General features: G+C 38.2%; 1 protein-coding gene across 2 annotated transcripts in view; it reads left to right on the top strand.

The window, feature by feature from the left end:
- UGGT2 (UDP-glucose glycoprotein glucosyltransferase 2) overlaps positions 1 to 27,871 on the top strand; it is a 148,115-nt gene that overhangs the window by 100,709 nt on the left and 19,535 nt on the right. Inside the window, exons 25-33 of one of the 2 annotated variants that reach the window (XM_061435226.1) lie at positions 491 to 593; positions 7,472 to 7,551; positions 10,240 to 10,420; positions 10,891 to 11,049; positions 11,380 to 11,465; positions 16,263 to 16,347; positions 21,836 to 21,921; positions 23,231 to 23,347; positions 26,497 to 26,581. In XM_061435226.1, coding sequence (XP_061291210.1) covers positions 491 to 593; positions 7,472 to 7,551; positions 10,240 to 10,420; positions 10,891 to 11,049; positions 11,380 to 11,465; positions 16,263 to 16,347; positions 21,836 to 21,921; positions 23,231 to 23,347; positions 26,497 to 26,581 — 982 coding nt within the window. The remainder of the gene's footprint in view (positions 1 to 490; positions 594 to 7,471; positions 7,552 to 10,239; positions 10,421 to 10,890; positions 11,050 to 11,379; positions 11,466 to 16,262; positions 16,348 to 21,835; positions 21,922 to 23,230; positions 23,348 to 26,496; positions 26,582 to 27,871) is intronic. The other variant, XM_061435227.1, reaches the window with a different exon arrangement.

The following is a 27,871-nucleotide window of genomic DNA, read 5'->3' as shown; positions in this document are numbered from 1 at the left end:
TTTCTCTAATTTGGATTTTCTGGTTTATTGAATGCAGACATTAAACTTTTAAATTTGCATTTTCTTCTATGAAGAAATAGCCAGGATTTTTTAATCCAGTGAGAAAGAAATTTATAAGAATGTACATAGCTGCTGCTACTGCTGCTGCTGCTAAGTCCCTTCAGTCATGTCCGACTCTCTGCGACCCCACACATGGCAGCCCACCAGGCTCCACCGCCCCTGGGATTCTCCAGGCAAGAACACTGGAGTGGGTTGCCATTTCCTTCTCCAATGCATGAAAGTGAAAAGTGAAAGTGAAGTCACTCAGTCGTGTCCGACTCTTTGCGACCCCATGGACTGCAGCCCACCAGGCTCCTTCATCCATGGGATTCTCCAGGCAAGCGTGGGGTGGAATGGGGTGCCATTGCCTTCTCCATGTACATAGCTAAGATTAAGATTAATTCAGTAATTGAGTAGACTTAACTGATCATCTTTCACCTTATTTTTCTAGCATTATAAAGATAAATTCTGTAGAGAATGATATGTCCTTTGATGTCATTGCTATTGTTGATCCATTGACAAGAGAAGCACAGAAGATGGCACAGTTATTAATAGTAAGATAATTTTACATTTTATTAAACAGTATACATGTATTTATTATCTACTTTTATTTTGAAATTCATAATCTTTTCAGGTTTGTTTTCAAGTATAATCAAATGTTTGGTCTTGATTCTTTATTTCATGCAGCATTCTAAATAGATTGTTGTATATCAATGTAGAAAATGAAATGATAGAGCTGTGCCTGGGGTATTATGGCAGGACCAGATTAGATGTTAATAAGGACATAATTGTTGTCCCCATCACCCCAAAACCCTCATCTCCAATGTGACTGTATTTGGAAATAGGGACTTGGGTAAGTAAGTAAGGTTAAATGAAGTGCTATAGGTTGGGCTGTAATCCAGTAGGATGAATAGCCTTATAAGAAGAGGAGAAGAGATCATTCTCTCCTCATATACAGAGAAGAGGTCATGTGAGTACACTGCAACATGGCAGCCACCTAAAAGCCAGGAAGAGAGCCCTCTTCAGGAACTGAGTCTGCCAACACTCTGACATGAAATAAATTTCTGTAGTTCAAGCCACCTGGTCTGTGGTGATTTATTATGGCAGCCTGAGCTAACTGATACAAGTGTCTTCCCATGGTCATCTTTCTTTCCCCTGGTGTGGAGAATGGCTTCTGGAGAAGCAGATGTCTAAGCTTAATGAGTATGAAAAGTTTAGAATATACTAAGTAACATTAACCATACAGGGGAAGCTAGTGGAAGAAAAAGCAAAAAAGTTGAATTCAAGAGGTTTGGCCACTGTGACAAAAGCAAAGTTCCAAAGAGTTCCAAAGAAGAGCAAGCAGAGATAAGAAAGGCTTCCTCAGGGATCAGTGCAAAGAAATAGAGGAAAACAATAAAATGGGAAAGACTATCTCTAATCTTCAAGATTAGAGATACCAAGGGAACATGTCATGAAAAGATGGGCTTATAAAGGACAGAAATGGTAGGGACCTAACAGAAGCAGAAGATATTAAGAAGAGGTGGCAAAAATACACAGAAGAACAAAAAAGATATTCACAACCCAGAAAATCACAATGGTGTGATCACTCACCTAGAGCCAGGCATCCTAGAACGTGAAGTCAGTGGGCCTTAGGAAGCATCACTACAAACAAAGCTAGTGGAGGTGATGGAATTCCAGTTGAGCTATTTCAAATCCTGAAAGATGATACTGTGAAAGTGCTGCACTCAATATGCCAGCAAATTTGGAAAACTCAGCAGTGGCCACAGGACTGGTAAAGGTCAGTTTTCATTCCAATCCCAAAGAAAGGCAATGTTAAAGAATGCTCAAACTACCGCACAATTGCACTCATCTCACACGCTAGTAAAGTGATGCTTAAAATTCTCCAAGCCAGGCTTCAGCAATACGTGAATGGTGAACTTCGAGATGTTCAGGCTGGTTTTAGAAAAGGCAGAGGAACCAGACATCAAATTGCCAACATCTCCTGGATCACCGAAAGGGCAAGGGAGTTCCAGAAAAACATCTATTTCTGCTTTATTGACTATGCCAAAGCCTTTGACTGTGTGGATCACAATAAACTGGAAAATTCTGAAAGAGATGGGAATACCAGACCACCTGACCTGCCTCTTGAGAAACGTGTATGCAGGTCAGGAAGCAACAGTTAGAACTGGACATGGAACAACAGACTGGTTCCAAATAGGAAAAGGAGTACGTCAAGGCTGTATATTGTCACCCTGCTTATTTAACTTATATGCAGGGTACATCTTGAGAAACGCTGGGCTGGAAGAAGCACAAGCTAGAATCAAGATGCTGAGAGAAATATCAGTAACCTCAGATATGCAGATGACACCAACCTTATGGCAGAAAGGGAAGAAGAACTAAAGAGCCTCTTGATGAAAGTGAAAGAGGAGAGTGAAAAAGTTGGCTTAAAGCTCAACATTCAGAAAACAAAGATAACGGCATCTGGTCCCATCACTTCATGACAAAGAGATGGAGAAACAGTGGAAACAGTGGCTGACTCTATTTTTCTGGGCTCCAGAATCACTGCAGATGGTGATTGCACCATGAAATTAAGACACTCCTTGGAAGGAAAGTTATGACCAACCTCAGTTCAGTTCAGTTCAGTTGCTCAGTCGTGTCCGACTCTTTGCAACCCCATAAATCGCAGCACGCCAGGCCTCCCTGTCCATCACCAACTCTCGGAGTTCACTCAGACTCATGTCCATAGAGTCAGTGATGCCATCCAGCCATCTCATCCTCTGTCGTCCCCTTCTGCTCCTGCCCCCAATCCCTCCCAGCATCAGTGTCTTTTCCAATGAGTCATCTCTTCGCATGAGGTGGCCAAAGTACTGGAGTTTCAGCTTCAGCATCATTCCCTCCAAAGAAATCCCAGGGCTGATCTCCTTTAGAATGGCCTGGTTGGATCTCCTTGCAGTCCAAGGAACTCTCAAGGGTCTTCTCCAACACCACAGTTCAAAAGCATCAATTCTTTGGCGCTCAGCCTTCTTCACAGTCCAACTCTCACATCCATACATGACCACTGGAAAAACCATAGCCTTGACTAGAGGGACCTTTGTTGGCAAAGTAATGTCTCTGCTATCTAGATTGGTCATAACTTTCCTTCTAAGGAGTAAGCGTCTTTTAATTTCATGGCTGCAGTCACCATCTGCAGTGATTTTGGAGCCCAAAAAAATGAAGTCTGACACTGTTTCCACTGTTTCCCCATCTATTTCCCATGAAGTGATGGGACTGGATGCCATGATCTTCGTTTTCTGAATGTTGAGCTTTAAGCCAACTTTTTCACTCTCCACTTTGACTTTCATCAAGAGGTTTTTAGTTCCTCTTCACTTTCTGCCCTAAGGGTGGTGTCATCTGCATATCTGAGGTTATTGGTATTTCTCCCAGCAATCTTGATTCCAGCTTGTGTTTCTTCCAGTCCAGCGTGTCTCATGATGTACTCTGCATATAAGCTAAATAAACAGGGTGACAATACACAGCCTTGACGTACTCCTTTTCCTATTTGGAACCAGTCTGTGCATATTAAAAAGCAGAGACATTACTTTGTCAACAAAGGCACGTCTCGTCAAGGCTATGGTTTTTCCATAGTGGTCGTGTATGGATGTGAGAGTTGGATGGTGAAGAAAGCTGAGCGCTGAAGAATTGATGCTTTTGAACTGTGGTTTTGGAGAAGACTCTTGAGAGTCCCTTGGACTGCAAGGAGATCCAACCAGTCCATCCTAAAGGAGATCAGTCCTGGGTGTTCATTGGAAGGAGTGATGTTGAAGCTGAAACTCCAGTACTTTGGCCACCTGATGTGAAGAGCTGACTCATTTGAAAAGACCCTGATGCTGGAAAAGATTGAGGGCAGGAGGAGAAGGGGATGACAGGCTGAGATGGTTGGATGGCATCACCAATTCAATGGACATGGGTTTGGGTGGACTCCAGGAGTTGGTGATGGACAGAGAGGCCTGGCATGCTGCGATTAATGGGGTGTCAAAGAGTCGGACACGACTGAGCAACTGAACTGAACAAAAGCAAAATACCTTCAAGTCTGAAGTGATTTCTGTCATCTCACCTTCCAAGTGTAAGCCGTGTGAAGGTGCCAGGGAAGCTCAACAGTGTAAGGGACTCGGGCACCTTCTGTTGTTCAGCTGTCCTCATGAAGTAGCCTCTCTGTGGCAGTCTAAGATCACAACATCATCTCTATCACTGCATCAGGCAGTGCAGACAAGGATGCAACCCCAGCCCCAAATATCTTCCATCGAGTCACATCCCATTGACCAGACTAGCCAGCAAGCCGGCTGCACCTAGTCACAAGGGGCGGGGGCAGACACTGTGTAAACCTGAAGATTCCTTCACTAGGAAGTAGTGTGTTAGTTGCTCAGTTGTGTCTGATTCTTTGTGACCCCATGATCTATAGCCCACCAAGCTCTTCTGTCTATGGGATTTTCCAGGCAAGAATACTGGAGTGGGTTGCCATTCCCTTCTCCAGGGAATCTTCCCTACCCAGGGATCGAACCCTGGTCTCAGCATTGCAGGCAGATTCTTTTACTCCTGAGTCCCAAGGCAAGCCTATAGTTTCCGTCAGTGGGAAGTAGAGAATGAATATTAGAATACAGATAGCAGACACTGAAAGAACATTCTGTGGTTTTTCCTGTACTTATAATCTTAAAAGATTCAATTTGTGATGCAGCTTTCAGTACTTAAATTTGAATAAGCTACTCATGTTGGAAGGCATATTTTTTCTAGTGATGTTCAAAATTTTTAGATACTCCTGTTTGAAATTAGTGCGTTTTTAAAAGACATATCAAAAAATATTCTCGAAGTGGAAACTATTCTATGACCATTTACTTTTGTAAACAAGCAAAAATAATTAGGTATCAAGTCTGGGAAAAGAAGTAAATGATCAAGCTGGGTCATACTGATGTATGTATACATCATACATATTGATGTATCATACTGATACATTCTTTCAAAATTTCAAAATGCTATTTCTTTCCGAATTTGGTGTGCCCTACCAAATCATACTGGGAAAGTGGGTAATAGGTATCTCTTATAAATGCATTTCTTAATGTGTACAAGCAGTTTTGGATCCCCTTTGTCATTATACCTATTCAGTGTATAACCAGGGCAAAGTTAATTCTGTAGTTGATTTACTTGCCTTATTCTTTCAGCATTTCTGTACCTTCAAACTTTAACTTCTTTAAAGCACAATATTATTCTGTGGAAAACAGAAATCAGTAATCATACTAATAAGGAATGAAGGTAGTATGATGCATTTTAGTATATAAATTCCCTATTCCTATGGAGACTCATTATTCAGAAAAAATTGCTTACCTCTGAAGCTTTTATGTAAACATGGATTTTAAGAGTAAGAAATATGGATTATACAGAAATACAAGATATGGAATTATATTCTAGTTTATATCATTGGTAATAGTAGCATACTTCATTTCAGAGCAGCTCAGAACTTCACATAACTTATTTCATTCTATACAGAAATTTTATGCTATAATTTTGTGCCATAAAGCATAAATTAATTTACTAGAAGAAATGGGTAGTGTCTCATTTAACACTTGGGAGAAACAATGGCTCAGCAGCCTCCATTGTAGCTAATAAGAAGAATGATAGAATGGGAATTAAAATTCAGAGCTCTTAAATGCTTAGTCTGTATATTGTAATTCCTCCTCAAACATGTATCCTTTCCGTTCCATATATCTGTTTTATTCTCCTTTTACATCTGTCCTGTGTTGTCTAATATTTTCAAATCTTCACTGACTTGTTGCCTGTATAGATGTAAGGACTATCAGAATTAAAAATTCTCCTACTTTAATGCTCTAGGAAAATGAAAAGAGACTATTTTATCTGTATGTAGCCAAGACCTTCCTATATCTTTTACAACATAGGTGAAATTCCATAAGGATCAGGGCACCCTTGCCATACAGTTGTGAGGTCACTACTTTGTATTTGCACATTGAGGTTCTCTCAGATATGCAGACGACACCAACCTTATGGCAGAAATTGAAGAGGAACTAAAAAGGCTCTTGATGAAAGTGAAGGAGAGTGAAAAGTTGGCTTAAAGCTCAACATTCAGAAAACTAAAATCATGGCATCCAGTCCCATCACTTCATGGCAGATAGATGGGGAAACAGTGAAAACAGTGGCTGTCTTTATTTTGGGGGGCTCCAGAATCACTGCAGATGGTGATTGCAGCCATGAAATTAGAAGACACTTACTCCTTGGAAGGAAAGTTATGACCAACCTAGATAGCATATTCAAAAGCAGAGACATTACTTTGCCAACTAAGGTCCATCTAGTCAAGGCTATGGTTTTTCCAGTGGTCATGTATGGATGTGAGAGTTGGACTGTGAAGAAAGCTGAGCACCAAAGAATTGATGCTTTTGAACTGTGGTGTTGGAGAAGACTCTTGAGAATCCCTTGGACTGCAAGGAGATCCAACCAGTCCATCCTAAAGGAGATGAGTCCTGGGTGTTCATTGGAACGACTGATGCTGAAGCTGAAACTCCAATACTTTGGCCACCTGATGCAAAGAGTTGACTCATTTGAAAAGACCCTGAACCCTCCTCCCTCCTCCCTCCCCATACCATGGGGAACACATGTATACCTGTGGTGGATTCATTTTGATATTTGGCAAAACTAATACAATTATGTAAAGTTTAAAAATAAAATAAAATGTAAAAAAAATAAATAAAATTAATTAATTAAAAAAAAAAAAGAAAAGACCCTGATGCTGGGAGGGATTGAGGGCAGGAGGAGAAGGGGACGACAGAGGATGAGATGGCTGGATGGCATCACCGACTCGATGGACATGGGTTGGGTAGACTCCGGGAGTTGGTGAAGGACAGGGAGGGAGGCCTGGCGTGCTGCAATTCATGGGGTTGCAAAGAGTCAGACATGACTGAGTGACTGAACTGAACTGATTGAGATTCTAATAATTATTTTATTTGTTCTTCAGTAGTGAAGAAATTTAAATGCCATGAAAGGAAGTCACACTAGGCAAAAGGTAGGCAGTATAACCTTTGGGCAATGATATCAACTGTGTGGATTCAAATCTGACCTCTGCCCTGACTTACTGTGTGATCATGGGCAAATTGCTACATCTGTCTGTGTCTCAGCTATAAAAGTAGCTACCTCAGAAGGACGTTGTGAGAATCAGATGAGTTAACAGATGTCAAGTATTAATATAGTTCCTGCTGCTGCTGCTGCTGCTAAGTCGCTTCCGTCGTGTCCGACTTGTAGCGACCGTGTAGACGGCAGCCTACCAGGCTCCTCTGTCCATGGGGTTTTCCAGGCAAGAGTACTGGAGTGGGGTGCATTGCCTTCTCCGAATATAGTTCCTGGTGCATAGTAAATACTCAGTAAGTGTTAGCTATTAATATTAATTTCACATATGGGAATTTTTTTCTAATAGGTCCTTGGAAAGATTATCAACATGAAGTTAAAGTTGTTCATGAACTGCAGGAGTAAACTTTCAGAAGCCCCTTTAAAGAGGTTGGTCTGTGTGAACATAATTTCATTTTGAAAACTTTGTACATGCTACAAGGGGAAAAAACTTAGTTACTACACCTGTTTTTTCCTTCACAAAATGCTTAGTTGAAATAGATCAGAGATAGTTTATTGATATAAAATTAAGGTAACCTAACCAGTAAAATTCACCCAATATAATTGCAGAATTTACATGGATTATTTTCATCTATGGGTATTTTTAAAAATTTGATTTAGAAGTACCTATTTAGAAGTATACAGTGGGTTGCAGCAACATGGATGTACTTTGAGATTATTATACTAAGTGAAGTAAGTCGAAAGACAAATACCATATGATATCACTATGTGTGGAATCCAAAATATGACACAAATGAAGGTATAGGTGACATTTATTACCTTACTAAGATTTTTGTCCTCGTAATTCATTCATTTTTCATACTTATTTTTCTTTTGTATTTCAGATTTTATTATGTGTTTCTAAATCTCATTTTAGCCACTAATTGAGAGGTCTTTCCATGAGTACAGAGTTTTTACTCACACAAGTAGGAATCCTCTCCACAAAGTCTCTGTAAAGCTTTGGGATATATGATAAAGAGTGAGAATATTAAACATAATCTAGCACAGTTTGTTAGAAGGGAAAGAACTTGACTTCTCTAAAGTGAAATAACACCTAATATACCAGATAGATGCTGCAAGTGGTTAGTAACAGTGCATTAGACAAAAACTGTTGAATTTGTTTTAACCTGTGAGTTCAACAGAGTCTTATATACTTAGTAGCATATATTAAGGAAACTAGTTGACACATTAATTCTATTGACCTAAAACAAATAGATTGTTAGATATTTCTCCAGAAAATATGGGTTTATTTAGGATCAGGAGAGTTGCAATTCATGGTCAGCAAGCACAGAGTGCCATGTACAAGTCTCTACACAAGGCAGAGGAAGGAGAACTCTTAGAGAGGAAAGGAAGTCAGGGTAGGGGAGTCTGTAGTAAACAATGAGCCCATGGCTTCTCATGTCTGAGTCCTTGCCAGGGAAGAAGAGAAGTCTTTCTTCTTCCTGTTGGGCTATGTTATCATCAGAGGCTGTGAGTACTGCCCAGTGTAGTCTCCTGATTGTGAGATTTCTGTTTATTAACTTTTTTTTTTTTTTTTTTTTTACAATTCATAGACCTTAACTTATAAAATACTGTCTCATTCTTCTCAGAGATGACAGAGGTTATGGGCAGGAATTCTCTCAGTTCCTCCTGTCTCCTGTACCTTTCCAGGCTTCCTGTGTGGTATGGGAAGAGTTGTCATCTTTCCTCTTGGTTAAGGTGTTCCTGTGTTTCGCCATTTATATCTAGATCCTTCCTTTTATCACATAGTTCTTGTTCCATGTCTCTAACCTCTCTAGTAGCCTTTTTCTTTCAGTCTCAGAGTTATTCAATTTTTAAAAAGAAAATAAACTGCTCCCTTAACTTCCTCTCCTCTAGAGCCCTACCTCTTCCTTCTCTTCTCCATTCTTGGTCATGTCAGGTTCTTAAGTGTGGCCAGCCCCCCTCTTCATCTCTCATTCACTTGTACCTCCCACTGAAGTTAGTCTTTATCCTCTTTGCCACTGAATTATTTTTACTAATTCACAAATTGCTGCTCGCAAAATCCATAGGATACTTCTTAATGACATTTCTGCTGCCTTTGATAGTACCCGGTACTTGGTTTGGACTGTGTTCTCTTCACCGTCTCCTCTTACTCTCTCTTTTTTGACTCTGCCTCTGGGGATTCACACCCTACCTAGATTCTCCTTGAGTGCCGGTTGTATGTGATGATTTGCTTCTAATGAATAGGATATGGCAAAAGTGAGGGAATGTCTCTTCTGCAATTAGGTTATAAGAGGCTGTGACTTCTCTCTTGCTGGCATTCTCTCTCTCCTGCTCTTGTGTGCTTCACTAAGCTTGCTGGAAATTCTCTTGTGCTAAGGACTGAGTGCAGTCTCCAGCCAAGGACTAGTGAGGAGCTGCAGGAGCCTGGGGGGGATTCCTCCCCCATGGAGTCTTGAGATAACCACAGCACAGCTGACACCTTGATTGTAGTCCCAAAATAGTGAAAGTCACTGTTCTTAGTAATGTAACTGTTTCTTACTGTGTAAGACATAAGGTTAAAATACACTATGTAAGACATAAGACATAAGGTTAAAATACACTAATAATTGCTGATACTTCTGAAAGTTCTGTTAATAAGCAGCTGCTTTGAACTCACTCCTGTTTGTTTTTAATTGCACTTTTTAAATTAGTACCAGAACGTTAGCTTAAATTTTACTTGCTTTCTGCTTATCATTTCTCTTAATATTATTAATAGAGCTAAGAGCTAATAAAATCACTAATAATAGACCGTGGTCACATTTGAAGAAGGATCAGTGAGTGAATTCAGATCATAAATTCCTGGAACCTGCATAAGTCAGTGTATCTTAAAGGGATTCATATTCGTTAAGAAATAATTAACAAGGGTATATAATATACACAGTCTTATAATAGATAATAGTATAAACAATAATAATGATTGTCTACCACTCACATAAGCATTAACTTCAGTATAGTGTGTTTTTAGTCTTTTTAAGATTTTCTGGTCATGTTTTTAAGCCATTTGCGATTTTAAAATATTTTAGAAGAAATCTCAGTTTTGATTACAGTATATATTTTATCTGTTTCTGCCAACAGCTTTTACCGTTTTGTTCTGGAACCGGAACTGATGTTAGCTAATGATATTACTGGACCAGTGGCAAAATTCTTGGATATCCCTGAATCACCCCTTCTAACCCTCAATATGATCACTCCTGAAGGCTGGTTGGTTGAAATAGTACACAGCAACTGTGACCTTGATAACATTCATTTAAAAGATGTAAGTTATAAAGTTGTATAAAGAAAGACAAAATGCTTTAGGGATTATGGATACAGGTTAATGAAGTATATGAAGTTCATCACTAGAGTAGTAATAATTCAACAACTGGTTAAGAACCCAGCTAAAGTTGTTGAAATAAGTACTGTTTTCAAGAAACTACTTATTTTTTGTTCTTAAAAACAGTAAACTGGACTCAGCGAGCACCCATCTGTGCTCACATCTCTTTTATGATTGTGGTGCATATATGATGATGGTGGAGTAGAGCTGGTATTACAGGAATGGAAGAAAATTAATCATAAGCTTTAGTGTTCAAGAATTTCACTCAACTGTTAGGTTCACTCAGCTAAAAGGAAGACTTGAGACTGCCCCTGAAAATACTTTGGCTAATAATAAAATAATCACGTGTATTTATTACAGAATTTACATTATGAGAATTACTAACCCCAAAACAATGACCTATGTCCTCCTAGATTGAGAAAGCTGTCACAGCAGAATATGAACTAGAATATCTACTACTCGAAGGACATTGCTTTGACTTAACGACAGACCAACCTCCTCGGGGTCTGCAGTTTACTCTGGGCACAAAAAATAAACCTGTTGTAGTAGATACAATAGTGATGGCCAATCTCGTAAGTACATACATACTCAATTAGAAATTTTGGTGAAATCCTCTAAGTTTTCCTAATAATAAGATGAAATAATTTTTATCCTGCTGTTGTTGTATAGGTCCCAGGGGAAAAAATCCTTCAATATGGTAATTAAAACAAAAATGAAGGGAGTTGTACATTCAGAATATGCTTTTATAGGTTATTATAAAATCTTCTTTCTTGGAATTCATTTATGAAAATTATTCCACAGTTAATGGAATACTGTTGGAGTATTCATGAATAATATTTCTTGAACAGTTGGATGTTGTTTTCATTCATGTAACTGTGATCATATTTTTCTCATCTTAAAAGGGATATTTTCAATTAAAAGCAAACCCAGGTGCTTGGATACTGAAATTACGCCAAGGAAGATCTGAAGATATTTATCAAATAGTTGGGTGAGTTATATAAACAACTTTAAAGTTTTTATATATAAAAAAGTTTTTAGTGTGACATAACAAAGATCATCAAAACAGCTAAAACATTCACAAATATCATTATTATAAAACAAAAACTCCTTATAAAACTGTAACATTTATTCTTATTGTTTTATTTCAAAAATACAAAAGGTATGCCTAATGTATACATCTTGTTCTTTACTCCATCTCCTTTACTTATTATTTTCTGTAGATTGTGGTTGTAATACTATTTGAGTTCTATAATATTTCTTTAGCAACGTTTAAGGAAAACATGTGAAATAAAATTTTTTCTGATGCGTAAAAAAAAAAAAAAGAAAGAAAATAAATAGCATCAATCATAAATTTTGTTTAAAAAAAAAAAATGAATTTGCTTACCTGTCCATCTCTCCCAGTAACAGTGCAAACTCTGATTCACCTCTGCACCCTCAGCATATTGGACATACCTGGCACAGGATAGGTACTCAATAAATATTTGTTTAAATGAATATTGTCCAAACAACTGAGTAGGAATTCACAATGCCTCTGCCAGGAATGATGGATTATCACTTTTTGCCAAGTGTCGTCAGTCGACCACCCAGAAATGTGCTTGTTTTCCCTCAGACACAATGCATTGAGATTCTGCCATTTCAAATGCAGCTTGTGTGGTTGCAGTCCACTCATTCTTGTCCCTTAACTAATAATTATTGAGCACCTATTGCGTGCCAGGCCCCATGCTGTGCTCCATATAGTGTACCACAAGTGGCAACTGGCCAGGCTAACTTAGTGCCTGCATACTTTGTTGAAATAACCTATTTACTACAGAGTCATTTACAACTGAAGATAATAAGCTCTTTGGTTTGATTACTTCATTACAGTGGTAGAATCTCAGGGTAGGAAAGAATGGTTTTCCCTCCCATCCAGGCAGCCAGATAACACTGAGCAGAGTTCCCTGTGCTACACAGTAGGTCTTTGTTGGTTAGCCATTTAAAATATAGCAGAGAGGGGTATTCGGGGGAGAATGGATACATGTGTGTGCATGGCTGAGTCCATTTGCTATTCACCTGATACTATCACACACTGTTAATCGACTATATGCCAATAAAAAATGAAAAGTTAAAAATTATTATTTTTTAGTGGAGTCCTTAGAATAATAAGTTAAAATCAGGGATCTGACTGCATAAGTTAAAATCCTTGCTCTGCTTTGTACAAGGTGTTAAGACCTTGGGCAAGTTACTTAACCCCTTGAAGCCTCAGTTTCCGCTTCGCTGGTAGCTCAGCTGGTAAAGAATCTGCCTGCAATGCATGAGATCCTGGTTCAATTCCTGGGTAGGGAAGATCCACTAGGGAAGGGATAGGCTACCCATTCCAGCATTCTTGGGCTTCCCTGGTGGCTCAGCTGGTAAAGAATCCACCTGCAATGCAGGAGACCTGGGTTCAATCTCTGGGTTGGGACCATCCCCTGGAGAAGGGAACAGCTACCCACTCCAGTATTCTGGCCTGGAGAATTGCATGGATTGTATAGTCGATGGGGTTGCAAAGAGTTGGACACGACTGAATGACTTTCACTTTCAGTTTCACCATGGAGTAAGATTGATGTATTAAAAATAATAACCCACATTAATAAAAAAAAAAAAAGAATTTTCCATGTTAACACTGTAAACATATTTATCGTTTAATGATTATATAATATGTATATCTTATCTAGAAAAGCCATTATCTTTTCATTATGTTCAGTTTTTCATTTTTATAGATAAGAATTGGTGTCTCAGTAAATTTCCTACTCATCAATGAGCCTAGTACAAAGCAGATATCATCATATTTTTTTTTATAAGGAACCAATAAAAAATATTTACTGTTTGAGGGCACATATGATTTTTGCCAATATTGTTTTTTTCAACAACCATTTTAAAATGTAAAAACCATTTTTAGTGCAGGGGCCATACAAAACTCACCCACCAACTTGATTTTGCTCACCAGCCATAGTTTGCCAACACCTGTTGTTGTTCAGTCGCTAAGTCTTGTCCAGCTCTTTGCAGCCTCATGGACTGCAGCACGCCAGGCTCCTCTGTCCTCCAGTATATCCTGGAATTTGCTCAAATTCATGTCCTTGAGTTAGTGATGCTGGCTTACCATCTCATCCTCTGCTGTCCCCTTCTCCTTTTGCCTTTACTCTTTCCCAACATTAGGGTTTTTTCTAATGAGTCGGCTCTTTGCATCAGGTGGTCCAAGTATTGGAGTTCCAGCTCCAGTGTCAGTCCTTACACTGGATATTCAGGGTTGATTTCCTTTAGGATGGACTGGTTTGATCTCCTTTCTCTTCAAGGGACTCTCAAGAGTCTTCTCCAACACCACAGTTCAGAAGCATCAATTCTTTAGCGCTCAGCTTTCTTTATGGTCCAACTCTCACATCTATACATGACTGCTGGAAAAACTGTAGCTTTGACTATACAGATCTTTGTTGGCAAAAAGATGTCTCTGCTTTTTAATTCACTGTCTAGGTTTGTCATAGCTTTCCTTCCAAGGAGCAAGCGTCTTTTAATTTCATGGCTGCAGTCACCATCTGCAGTAATTTTGAAGCCCAGGAAAACAAAACCTGCCATTGTTTCCACTTTTTCTCCTTTTGTTTGCCATGAAAAGATGGGACTGTCTCGGGTGACCCTCCTGGGCATGGCTCATAGCTTCATTGAGTTATGCAAGCCCCTTCTCCACAACAAGGTTCTAATCCATGAAAGGGTTGCCAACACCTAGTAAACTTTTTTATACCTCTTAATATCTGTAGGAGGAGGTTTAGTCACTAAGTCGTGTCCAACTCTTGCGACCCCATGGACTGTAGTTCGCCAGGCTCCTCTGTCCATGGGATTCTCCAGGCAAGAATACTGGAGTGGGTTGCCATTTCCTTCTCCAGGCTTAGTATCTTTAATTTTTCATTTATTTCAGCAAGTATTCATTGAGCACCTATTATTATGCAGTATGCTCAACAAGGATAATATAGGGGTAGAGGTTATTGTGCCTTTTGTCCATTGTTTTTCCCCTTTTCCTTATAGTGCCTAGAACATGGTGTCATTCAGCAGACATGCTTAATAATTTAAGTACACAAAGCTGAGAATGCTCAATTCTTTTTTAGTGCTTTTCTTTTTTACTGAATGAAAAGAGTCTTTAAATTCTCGAGTGCTTTACAATTTTCAGAAGTTTCACACACATAATTTCATATAATTCTATAATAACTCTTTTCCCTATTCCTCTAGTGCTCTGCCCTCCTTCCCTCTCTGCACTGGTAACCACTGCCTTGTTCTCTATATCAGTCAGTCTGCTGCTTTTTTGTTTTATTCCCTAGTTAGTTGTATTTTTTAGATGTCACAAATAAGAGATCGTTCAGTATTTGTCTTTTTCTGTCTGACTTATCTCACTTAACATAATGCCCTCCAAGTCCATTTGTGTTGCTGCAAATGCAAATTTTCATTCTTTTTTAATGATTAAATGGCTGCACACACAGACAGCCCACCCCGACCCCCACGGCTTCTTTATCCGTTCATCTGTTGAGGGATATTTAGGTTGTTTCCATATCTTGGCAATTAGAAGTAATATTGCTATGAACAATAGGGTGAACATCTGTCTTTTCAAGTTAGTGTTTTTGTTTCTTTCAGGTATATACCCAGGACTGAAATTGCTGAGTCATATGGTAGTTCTATTTTTAGTTTTTTGAGAAATCTCCATACTGTTGTCCATAGTGACTGTACCAGTTTACAATCCCACCAACAGTGTAAGAAGGTTCCCTTTTCTCCATATCCTTGCCAACATTTGTTATTTGTGTTCTTTTTTTTGTGTGATAGCCATTCTGACAGGAGTGAGGTGATAGCTCACTCACTGTGTCTTTGGCTATTTCTACTTCATAAGTTGGAATACTTTTTTTTTTCCTAGTGATTATATTCCTGGGCAGGGCTGTGCCTCCTACTGTGGTTTAGGCACCTCATCAGAGGGACTGGGAGTGAAAGTCAAGGCATATGATAGTCAGCGTAGCCCTAGAATCCCCAGGTTTTCATTTTAGAAAAATTTTCAAGCGTGTGTTATAACTCTGACTGAATGCAAAGTATCTACTAATTTGACATCTGCTGTTTTCCCTCTTTGAAAAAATTCAGTTTTATTGTAAATGTTCTTTACAGTAGCATTTTTCAGTTCATAGTGAAAATACTATAAAAATTTTTTGAGCAAAGTTGTCATATTTGATTGACTTATGCAGTGTTGAAAACTGACAGGGAAATGCATAATGTGTAATATAAAATAACTTCAAGTGATGCAGATGGACATGAGAGACATATTTTCAGTATTATAAGTTTAACAATGTGCTTCAAATTTTGGTATTTGAAAATGGCTAATAGATACTGAAAAATAGTTGTATGGTGTGCAGTTCCTTTTGTTATGCTTTATAAACAACTGACAGTCTAGAAAATATTTCATATTTTAATTATTGTAATATATGAAATATTACTTTTGTGATAATCTTAATATACAGTATTAAAGATAAGCTATAATCTACTTTTCTGAGTTAGGTGATATCAAATTTAGTGAGTTATTTGTGTATAATCTTATTTATATTAAGTTAAAATTGGGTAATTTTGAAAATTATAGTATATTGCAGCATACCTTAATTGACTATACAAACAGTAAATATTACATATGTACCAATAAGATTATACTTATGATTATTTCAGAATGAATTTATTCTGTGATTTATATGATTATAATTGTATGTCTTTTCTTAAATTGGGCATAAACATTTACATGTTTTTATGCTTCTAGGCATGAAGGAACTGACTCTCCACCAGACCTAGAAGATGTCATCGTTGTTTTAAATAGCTTCAAAAGCAAAATACTGGAAGTACAAGTGTGTGAGGCCAAAACACTTCATAGACTTTGTTCTTAATATTAAGAATTATCTTTTTTGTTCTCAATTTATTTTACAAATAATTTCACAGTGTTACTACCTAAAATGTCATATTGAAACTCTGGCAATGGAAGGAGGAAGAGAATTAAATCATGAAGGGAAAGCAGCACACTTAAACATAGAAGAAAAGAATTTTTTTAAGTTATGATGTATCTACTATATTTGCAGCCAAATAATGTTATAAACTGTGCTTCACTGGTGGCTTAGCAGTAAAGAATCTGCCTGAGATGCAGGAGACTTGGGTTCAGTCCTTGTGTCAGGAAGATTCCCTGGAGGAGGGCACAGCAACCCACTCCAGTATTCTTTGCTGTTGTATCCCATGGACAGAGGAGCCTGGCGGGCTACAGTCCATGGGGTCACAAAGAGTCATACATGACTGAAGCGAGTGAGCACGATATTATAAATTAGGCTTTGGAGATGAGATTAGGAATGCATGATGAAAAGCTATCCCTTTCAACAGGAAAAACAGTGATTTTTCTTTCCTTGACAGAAACAAAAACCAGCAAAATTTTTAATGACGGCAGCATTAATTCTTTTGGATGAACCCACCTACTTAATACTTGAAATCAGTAAAAAACAAAAACTTGTTGGGTGAAATGTTTATTAACATTTTAAAAGCAATGAGGAGCTGACAGTAATGATAACAAGGAAATAGAAAACCAAAATTAAACAGAAAATGAGAGCCTAGTGAAATGAGCAAGCACAGAAGATTCTTATAACCCAAGAAAGCTACTGTTGCCCTCGAACATTTGTCCGTTTTGGTTCACTTGAACTATCACTGTGATTTAATTTGCAAGGTGATAGGGACAGAAATTAAAACCCTTGACCCTTACAAAGTGGGTAATCTATTAGAAGACCCTCTCTGCTATAAGCTGGCTATAGCTCAGGGGAAGGATGAACCATAGTAAAGCATATCACACAGTCTTTTAGGCAAAATTAATAGCATCTAAATAATGGCGAAGGATAGGGAAGCCTGGCACACTGCAGCCCATGGGGTTACAAAGGCAGGGATGACTTAGCAACAACAACATGTTATTGTTTGAATAACAACAACAAAGCAATCGGGGGAACCCTGAACCTTGAATTTGTACTAAAATGGTTCCAGATAGATAAGGTTTTACAGGCATCTGACAGAAATATTCATATATCTCTGGAATAAGACTATATCCAAATACACAAAACCAGCAGAAACAGTGAGTAACAGAAAGCAGATATACGAACGCTCCGTATGTCAGCATTATTGACAGAGACTCTGAAACAAGTATGCCTACAGTGTTTAAGAAATAAAAGACAAACTTGAAAACAATTGCAGGGAATAAAAAACTATAAAAAGTGCGTATCTGACTTTTAAAGTAGAACTTCTAAAACTGAGCAATACAATGACAAGAAAATTCAGTTTTTGGCTTTAACAGGCCTCAGGAGATAGTGAGTTGGAAGATAGACCAAAAGAAGTATCCCATATGCAACAGAGACATGGAAAAAGAGGAATATACAACAGAGACTATATAAAAGGCATAGAGAACAGAGTGTGAAATCTAAGACACCAGGGTTACATTTAAACCTGGCTCTGCTATTCGCTTGCTGTGTGACCTTGGACAGATTGCTTAAACTCTTTCTATGTCATTTTTCTTATCTATAATACAGAGTTAATAATGGAATCCTCCTTATATGTCTACTATAAGGGTAAGGTAATTAAGCTTTATAAAATACTTTTGAGTGTTTAATAAAATCCATTTAAGTGGCATTCAAGAAGGTGATGAAAGACAGAATGAGGTACAAGTATTATTTGAAGCATAATAGTAGGCAACCAGAGCCCTTAACTTATATACTGCATAGATCTTAAACTACCAAATTAATCAGAATTTGCCTTGAATCCCACATTATAACCTATTTCTTATCACCTCTGCTCTTTATCCTTGATCAGTGTATTCACGTTGTTTCAGTTCAGTCGCTCAGTTGTGTCCAACTCTTTGCGACCCCATGAATCGCAGCATGCCAGGCCTCCCTGTCTATCACCAATTCCCGGAGTTCACTCAGACTCACATCCATCGAGTCAGTGATGCCATCCAGCCATCTCATCCTCTGTCGTCCCCTTCTCCTCCCAGATCAGAGTCTTTTCCAATGAGTCAACTCTTCACATGAGGTGGCCAAAGTACTGGAGTTTCAGCTTTAGCATCATTCCTTCCAAAGAAATCCCAGGGCTGATCTCCTTTAGAATGGACTGGTTGGATTTCCTTGCAGTCCAAGGCACTCTCAAGAGTCTTCTCCAACACCACAGTTCAAAAGCATCAATTCTTTGGCACTCAGCTTTCTTCACAGTCCAACTCTCACATCCATACATGACCACTGGAAAAACCATAGCCTTGACTAGACGGCCCTTTGTTGGCAAAGTAATGTCTCTGCTTTTGAATATGCTATCTAGGTTGGTCAGAACTTTTCTTCCAAGGAGTAAACGTCTTTTAATTTCATGGCTGCAGTCACCATCTGCAGTGATTTTCGAGCCCAAAAACATAAAGTCTGACACTGTTTGCACTGTTTCCCCATCTATTTCCCATGAAGTGATGGGACCGGATGCCATGATCTTCGTTTTCTAACTGTTGAGTTTTAAGCCAACTTTTTCACTCTCCGCTTTGACCTTCATCAAGAGGCTTTTTAGTTCCTCTTCACTTTCTGCCTTAAGGGTGGTATCATCTGCATATCTGAGGTTATTGATATTTCTCCTGGCAATCTTGATTCCAGCTTGTGCTTCTTCCAGCCCAGCGTTTCTCATGATGTACTCTGCATATAAGTTAAATAAGCAGGGTGACAATATACAGCCTTGACGTACTTCTTTTCCTATTTGGAACCAGTCTGTTGTTCCATGTCGAGTTCTAACTGCTGCTTCCTGACCTGCATACACATTTCTCAAGAGGCAGGTCAGGTGGTCTGGTATTCCCATCTCTTGAAGAATTTTCCACAGTTGATTGTGATCCACACAGTCAAAGGCTCTGGCATAGTCAATAAAGCAGAAATAGATGATTTTCTGGAACTCTCTTGCTTTTTTGATGATCCAGCAGATGTTGGCAATTTGGTCTCTGTTTCCTCTGCCTTTTCTAAAACCAGCTTAAACATCTGGAAGTTCACAGTTCACATATTGCTGAAGCCTGGCTTGGAGAATTTTGAGCATTACTTTACTAGCATGTGAGATGAGTGCAATTGTGCAGTAGTTTGAGCATTCTTTGGCATTGCCTTTCTTTGGGATTGGAATGAAAACTGACCTTTTCCAGTCCTGTGGCCACTGCTGAGTTTTCCAAATTTGCTGGCATATTACACTCACCTTTGATACTGTTTTTCCTATATTGACCTTGGCTTCTTTTCTCAGAAATGGAAACTTACATTCTGGCCTTGATACATTTCCTTCTAATCATTTCAAATGAAAACCCCATAAACTCAGAGCAGCTCCTTAAGTTACCAAGTCAACCCAAGCCCTTTAGGACCAGCATTCCAGCTAGTATTATCCTAGCCCTACAAACAGGAAAGGAAAATATTATTTCTGCTGGGAGACTTGAGGTGTTTTAAATTTGAGGAATTTTGACCATTGAAAAATTATTAAATTTTCTTTTTGATGAGCTGAATTTTTTCACTCTCCTTATTGGCTCTAATTTTACCTATTCTTGCCTGGTATAGAGCAGGTCTGACTCTTTGACCAAAGTCATCAAATATTTGTTGAGGGTGATAGTCATGCCATGCCTGAAGCATACGTTCTACAGCCTAACCATATCTAGGTCCTTTACTTGTTTTTTAATAACAGTTCTATCTGTTCACCTTCCTTGTTTCCAAATTACACAAAAGGATGGGAAAAAGGGAAGAGAAAAGATAAGCAACATAAAGGGTCAGCGCATGAATTCCAGTAGCTCACCAGTTAGGAATTCCAGGAAGGGAGAACAGAAAGTGGAGGCGGCAAAGTATTCCACAGGTAAAGAGAGGCAAACATATTCGCATCGAGGGCTCCACAAATCAGAATGCGTGAGAAATGGCCCACACCAGAGCCTAGAAACTACCAAAGAGAAAAGACGAGTCACTTCAGTGACCTTAGAATGACTCTTAACAGTAGCATCCGATGTTTTATTTTTCAAGACAACAAAACAAAGACTTCAGTGTCTTGAGAAGTATTTTGAACCTGGGATTCTTTAGTCAAATATTCTCTGAAGGGTGAAGATTTAGAAAAATTACCTTTCACACCTGTTCTTGAACATGTTTGCCATCACAAAGAGAATAAAGAACAAGAAAGAGGAAAATGGGTATTTCAAGAAATGATGAAATTAATGTGAAAACCAATGCAAAGAATGCTTGAAAGAGGCAGTTCATTGTTAAGCCCAAAGAAAAATGTCTTCAAGAAGATAGGAATTCCAGATGATGAATAATAAACTGGAAAATATTAGGTATATGATAAGAAATATCTTTTCCACAAGAAAAATACAATAAAATTCCAAGAAAAAAATACTTACCTATTGATGTGAGAAAGCAGAATCCATGTGAACCAAGAAGAGTATGGTGGTCATACTTTTGTAACTGTGGGGGAAATGTAGTAACCTTTGAGACTTAATTGAGCAGTATTTACAGTGTCACAATATGTACTTTTTATTGATTTTTCAAGTTGTAGAATAAACAATGCAAAAGATAGTTATATTGACCAAGGTAAATGTAAATTTTATCCATATTTATAATGCTAAAGTAAAGGTTTAGCTAATGTAAGTTGAGACAAAGGGAAAAGGTAGAGATGCTAGTATCTGTATCATAGGATATGTGCAAGAGAAACTGTTGAATTTGTTGGAATAAAAAATATAGATTTAAGGATTACTTAAAGTTAGAAAAATACTCAGTAGAAAAACTAATGATAAAGATAATATTACTAGAACCTCCAGACAAAGAGGGGAAGGGAAGAGTGATACAAGTAAGCTACTCGTCTTTTTGTTACAAAGAACGAATAATGTCTAAACTCTGCGAATCAGATATATGGTAGATGACATCTACAGTTGATAAATCAGTAAGTACAAGTGTAAGCACATTATTTAGCAGTGTGGAGGTTATTACAAAAGAACTGAAAATGAGACTGAACTGATGGTTGAAACCAGATTGTGTCTATAAAGTACTAAGATCTTTTTTGGCTTCATTTACTATAACTATTTAGGGCTTCCCTGGTGGCTCAGTTGATAAAGAATCCACCTGCAATGCAGGAAACCCAGGTTTGATCCCTTGGTGGGGAAGATCCCATGGACAGAAGAGCCTGGTGGACTACTGTCCAAGGAGTCGCAAAGAGTCAGACATGGCTTAGTGACTAAACCACATCTTAGATTTACAAGAGTCACCTGCCCAAGATATTTCTATCCATGCAGCATAATATTTAAATCTATAAAATTCTAAATTTTTTCTTTACCATGCTATCTAGGTACGGAAAAAGCCAGATAAAATCAAGGAAGATATCCTTTCCGATAAAGGTGAAAAGAAGAGAGGAATGTGGGATTCCATTAAAAGGTAGTTACTAATGGATGTTTTAACGTATAACTATAGACCCATCAAGAGTCTAGTGTGTGGAAGCCCTCCACATGGTAAACATTTAAGTTATGCACAGATCTTCTCTGGAAAGGATAAGACAAATACATAAATGTTACTGATACAGGATAGGAAAAGAGGAGGAACCTCAGAAAAGACTGTGGAGGAGTGCATGACTAAGATATATTCTAAAGGATGGACAGAGAGAGAAGGTACCTGGTTACCTGAAGCTAGAAAGATTGGGTATATTTCTCACAGAACAGGAAGTAGCCCAGGTTAGCTGAGATGTTAAATATTTTGGGAAATATTTAAGTTAGGTTGGGACCTGTATTAATCAGAAAAGGAATATATAGGCTCACACATCTAGAGTTCAGGAGCAGAGCTGACTTTGAGCATTCAGGTGATGTGGCCCAGAAACTCTTTCTCCAACATATAGTTCTGTTATCTGTGCTGCCTTCACTTTCAGACACATGTTTACAAGAAAGAGCTTGCCCAATTTAGGCCTCTTTTTCTGTAAGTTGACTTCTTGTTTGATGAGAATGATGTTACTGTCCCAGTATGCTGTTGAACTGGTTCCCGATCGAGAAAGTCTCAAACTCACTCCTTTTGAGATGAGTTCTGTGTAGACTTGTTTAGAATCTGGGCATTTTAAAGAGTATCTGTTCGTTAGCTTCCATTGAAACCAGAAGGTAGAGACAGAAAGGAATAAAGATATTGTTAAACTATGGCGTAGCCACTTACTATGCAGAAGGGATACCAAAACAAAGCACTGCTTTGTTAGAAAGAGAGAAGATAAGTCTTGGGGGATAGTGACTCCTCCAGATACATAAGTGTATGTTAGAGTGCTTTCACTTTTATATCTTAGTTTTAATCCTAACTTCAAGTGATTTTTTTCTTCCCCTCCCTGAATCAACTTAGTTGGGGGTTTACAGTGAGAAAAGATTTCAGAAATACCTCTGTCGTAACAAAAGCCTCAATACATTGCATGTGGCCATAGCATGCTGCAACTCATTCTGTGCTCTTAAGATAACTTTTGTAACTCACAAAGATTCAAAAGTATTATCTCATTAACCTACAATATAATTGTATTCTATGTTGTCCATTTTTTAAAAATCATAAAATTTCAAGTTATATTGTCATGTTTAAATATAAACCATAATTTTTAGGGTAAGTACTTATTTCAGTGTACTAACCCTGAAAAGCATTCCTGTTTTTTATCTCTTATCAAATTCAGTACTTTATTTAGGTATGTAAAGTGTGCAGATGTGTTTAAGAAACTAATGATCAGTAGTTTTTTTTTTATTCCAAGTTTCACAAGGAGCCTGCATAAACAAGAAGATAATAAGGAAAAAGATGTTCTAAACATTTTTTCAGTTGCTTCTGGCCATTTATATGAACGCTTTTTAAGGTAGGTATTTTTTTAATCTAATGTTTTGGAAAGGAATACACTTACATGGTCTGAAAAAAAATTTTAAGTTTAAAAGAAGGAAAGAAATTACAGTGAAAAAAAACTCCCACCTCTGTTCCCTTGATTCCCCATTCACTTTATCACAGGAAACCAATGTTATTATTTTCATACCTGCCAAAGATATGTATAGACAAGCTCAAATGTATATTTTTTAACTCTTTTACCGAAATAACAACACAGTACATACTACTTTGCACCTTGCTCTTTTTTTTTTAACATAAAATTATGAGAGATGTATATTTTCTAAACACAATGAAATTTTAAGTTTGATTTGAAATGTCAGTATTCTTTAAGGTTAGAAAACGGACATATTTTGTAGTAAGATGTGAGAGAAAAAAGAATATATAGTAAATTTTCTGGCAAAGAAATACCTTGTTTTATAAAAAGGAGGAGGAGTCTGAGAAGAGGGAGAAATATTTATAAACTACAAAGGGCTATTTTTTTTTTAACTGTATATATAGAAGGATCATAGAGAATGCCTCAAAAATATTTGAAGATGTTGACATTTTAAGATGGTACTTTAGATACATCTGTATCTTCTCCGAGCAGAGGTCTAGAATAACAAAACACATGACCTATCCAGTGAATTTATCAAGACAGACAGGCTGTTCAGGCCTTCAAGGTTTACATACCTTCTATTAATGACACAGGGCTTCCCCAGTGGCTGTCAGTAAAGAATCTGCCGGTAGAGCAGGAGGCACGGGTTCAATCCCTGGTCGGGGAAGATCCCCTAGAGGAGGGCATGGCAGCCCACTCCAGTATTCTTGCCTAGGATATCCCATGGACAGAGAAGCCTGGTGGGCTACAGTCCGTAGAGTTGCAAAAGAGTCCGACACAACTGAGATAATGACACAATAATAGAGCCAAGATTAGACTTTGAGTTCAGTTCAGTCGATCAGTTGTGTCCGACTCTTTGTGACCCCATGAATCGCAGCACACCAGGCCTCCCTATCCATCACCAGCTCCCGGAGTTCACTCAGACTCACGTCCGTCGAGTTGGTGATGCCATCCAGCCATCTCATCCTCTGTCGTCCCCTTCTCCTCCTGCCCCCAAAGCCCCCCAGCATCAGAGTCTTTTCCAATGAGTCAACTCTTCACATGAGATGGCCAAAGTACTGGAGTTTCAGCTTCAGCATCATTCCTTCCAAAGAAATCCCAGGGCTGATCTCCTTCAGAATGGACTGGTTGGATCTCCTTGCAGTCCAAGGGACTCTCAAGAGTCTTCTCCAACACCACAGTTCAAAAGCATCAATTCTTTGGTGCTCCGCCTTCTTCACAGTCCAAATCTCACATCCATACATGACCACTGGAAAAACCATAGCCTTGACTAGACGGCCCTTTGTTGGCAAAGTAATGTCTCTACTTTTGAATATGCTATCTAGATTGGTCAGAACTTTTCTTCCAAGGAGTAAACGTCTTTTAATTTCATGGCTGCAGTCACCATCTGCAGTGATTTTCAAGCCCAAAAACATAAAGTATGACACTGTTTCCACTGTTTCCCCATCTATTTGCCATGAAGTGATGGGACCAGATGCCATGATCTTCATTTTCTGAATGTTGAGCTTTAAGCCAACTTTTTCACTCTCCACTTTCACTTTCATCGAGAGGCTTTTTAGTTCCTCTTCACTTTCTGCCTTAAGGGTGGTATCATCTGCATATCTGAGGTTATTGATATTTCTCCTGGCAGTCTTGATTCCAGCTTGTGCTTCTTCCAGCCCAGCGTTTCTCATGATGTACTCTGCATATAAGTTAAATAAGCAGGGTGACAATACACAGCCTTGACATACTCCTTTTCCTATTTGAAACCAGTCTGTTGTTCCATGTCCAGTTCTAACTGTTGCTTCCTGACCTGCATACACATTTCTCAAGAGGCAGGTCAGGTGGTCTGGTATTCCCATCTCTTTCAGAATTTTCCACAGTTGATTGTGATCCACACAGTCAAAGGCTCTGGCATAGTCAATAAAGCAGAAATAGATGTTTTTCTGGAACTCTCTTGCTTTTTTGATGATCCAGCAGATGTTGGCAATTTGGTATCTGTTTCCTCTGCCTTTTCTAAAACCAGCTTAAACATCTGGAAGTTCACGGTTCACGTATTGCTGAAGCCTGGCTTGGAGAATTTTGAGCATTACTTTACTAGCGTTTGAGATGAGTGCAATTGTGCAATAGTTTGAGCAGTCTTTGGCATTGCCTTTCTTTGGGATTGGAATGAAAACTGACCTTTTCCAGTCCTGTGGGCACTGCTGAGTTTTCCAAATTTGCTGGCATATTGAGTGCAGCACTTTCACAGCATCATCTTTCAGGATTTGAAACAGCTCAAGTGGAATGCCATCACCTCCACTAGCTTTGTTCGTAGTGATGCTTTCTAAGGCCCACTTGACTTCACATTCCAGGATGTCTGGCTTTAGGTGAGTCATCACACCATCATGATTATCTGGGTGGTGAAGCTCTTTTTTGTACAGTTCTTCTGTGTATTTTTGCCACCTCTTCTTAATATCTTCTGCTTCTGTTAGGTCCCTACCATTTCTGTCCTTTATCGAGCCCATCTTTGCATGAAATGTTCCCTTGGGATCTCTCATTTTCGTGAAGAGATCTCTAGTCTTTCCCATTCTCTTGTTTTCCTCTATTTCTTTGCATTGATTGCTGAGGAAGGCTTTCTTATCTCTTTTTGCTATTCTTTGGAACTCTGCATTCAGATGCTTATATCTTTCCTTTTCTCCTTTTCTCCTAAATCTCTTAACTAAAGATTAGACTTTAGTTAAACTAAATACTGTTTCAAACTTGCTTCTTTCTCTTGTCAGCTGGAACAATCAATCAGTTTAGTCTATATCAGGTGTTAGTATATATATATATATATATACACACACACGCACACACACACACACACACACATATGTATGTGTATCTATATATATACACCTATATTATATTCTTATACGTTATATACTGATGAGCAGCCATAGTATTTGAAGACACTTCACTCTATTTCTGCATAATTTATAGTGAAAAACTAGTTAATATCTTTAAATACTTAAATGCCTTAAGAGAAGTAGGATGAAATCCTATTAATGTGAGTTTATTGTTTTATGCAGAATTATGATGCTTTCTGTTTTACGGAACACAAAAACACCAGTGAAGTTCTGGTTTCTTAAAAATTATCTCTCACCAACATTTAAAGTAAGTACATTAATTTTTTATATAGAGTGGTTAATATTTCAATAGTAAGTTATTTATATCATTGCAACATTTACATAACATTTCTTTTTTTAGAATGTGTCTTTTGAAATGTATATTTACTCAAATTATTATATATAATCAATTAAAACTTGGTATTCAGTATTTTTATCTGGCTTAAAAATTCTGTACAGCTTTTATTTAAAGCAGTGATGAAAAAGACAACAGGAGATGGTTTAAAGTAAACTCAGGATTAGTGGATTTTCCTGATAAAAGTTGGCAATGAAAAATATGTGCAGATTGTTAATTTTAAAACTTAGATTTTTGTTATATTTTTACAAAGAAAGGAAGAACAGTAGTATCCAGAACATATGAAAATTGTACCACAGGAAATAGTTTGATAAAGCTGAGAAGAGTGAAGCCTCTGGTGTCGCATGCAGTGCGTGGTTGCTGTGGTCCTGCGGACACTACAGTTAGTGTCTGTGGCATTTTATGTTTAGCACGTCTGTTCCCCTTTACTTAGCCCCACACTTTTGCCCTCTTTCTTCCTGTTAATCAGATTCCTGGCAAGTTAGGGTCTGTTTTGACAGCAGTTAAAGGAGTTCTCTTTCTAGACCCAAACCAGTGGTGAAAGCAGAAATAAAAACAGTCAACCATGCTTTTATTCCTTGGTATTGCCAGGTACATTTCTGAGTACTTTACCTCCATTATTCAGTTGCTCTGCATAAAGTGCTATTCCCAGAAAAACCAAGACTCAGAAGTTACACAGCTGACTTGCACAATTGAGAGGTATCCAGGACCACCCCTAAGTTCAAGAACCCAGTAGGTCTCACAGAACTCAGAAAAGCAGTTACACTCAGAGTTACATAGTTCTTTACAGCAAAAGGATGCAGATTAAAATCAGCAAAGTAAAGAGACGCATAGGACAGAATCCAGGGGAGACCAGACCAAGCTTTCCTTTTCCTCTCCCAGTGGAGTTGTGTGCACAGAGCTTGCATCTCCTAGTAGAACTGCGGCAGCATACATGGAGTGTTGCTAAATAAAGAAGCCCATTCAGACCTCGTGTACAGGGTTTTTATTGGGGGTTGCGTTTTTAATCCTTGAAGCAAATAGTCATAAATCTCAGATACTTATATCAAGAATATAATTTATCAGTTTACAACTCATTTTGTGTGTGTGTGTGTGTGTTTTTTTTTAACACCTTTCACATCTTCTGCCTCTCTGATCAACCAGCATGTGGACATGTGCATGAAGTGTTTGATTCATAGGTGTTCCAAGATCCAGAGGCTTTCT

The sequence above is a fragment of the Bos javanicus genome, chromosome 12, assembly GCF_032452875.1.
Source record: "Bos javanicus breed banteng chromosome 12, ARS-OSU_banteng_1.0, whole genome shotgun sequence".
Taxonomy (NCBI): Eukaryota; Metazoa; Chordata; class Mammalia; order Artiodactyla; family Bovidae; genus Bos; species Bos javanicus.
The sequence above is the reverse complement of the archived record's forward strand: the minus strand, read 5'-3'. Positions and strand labels throughout refer to the sequence as shown.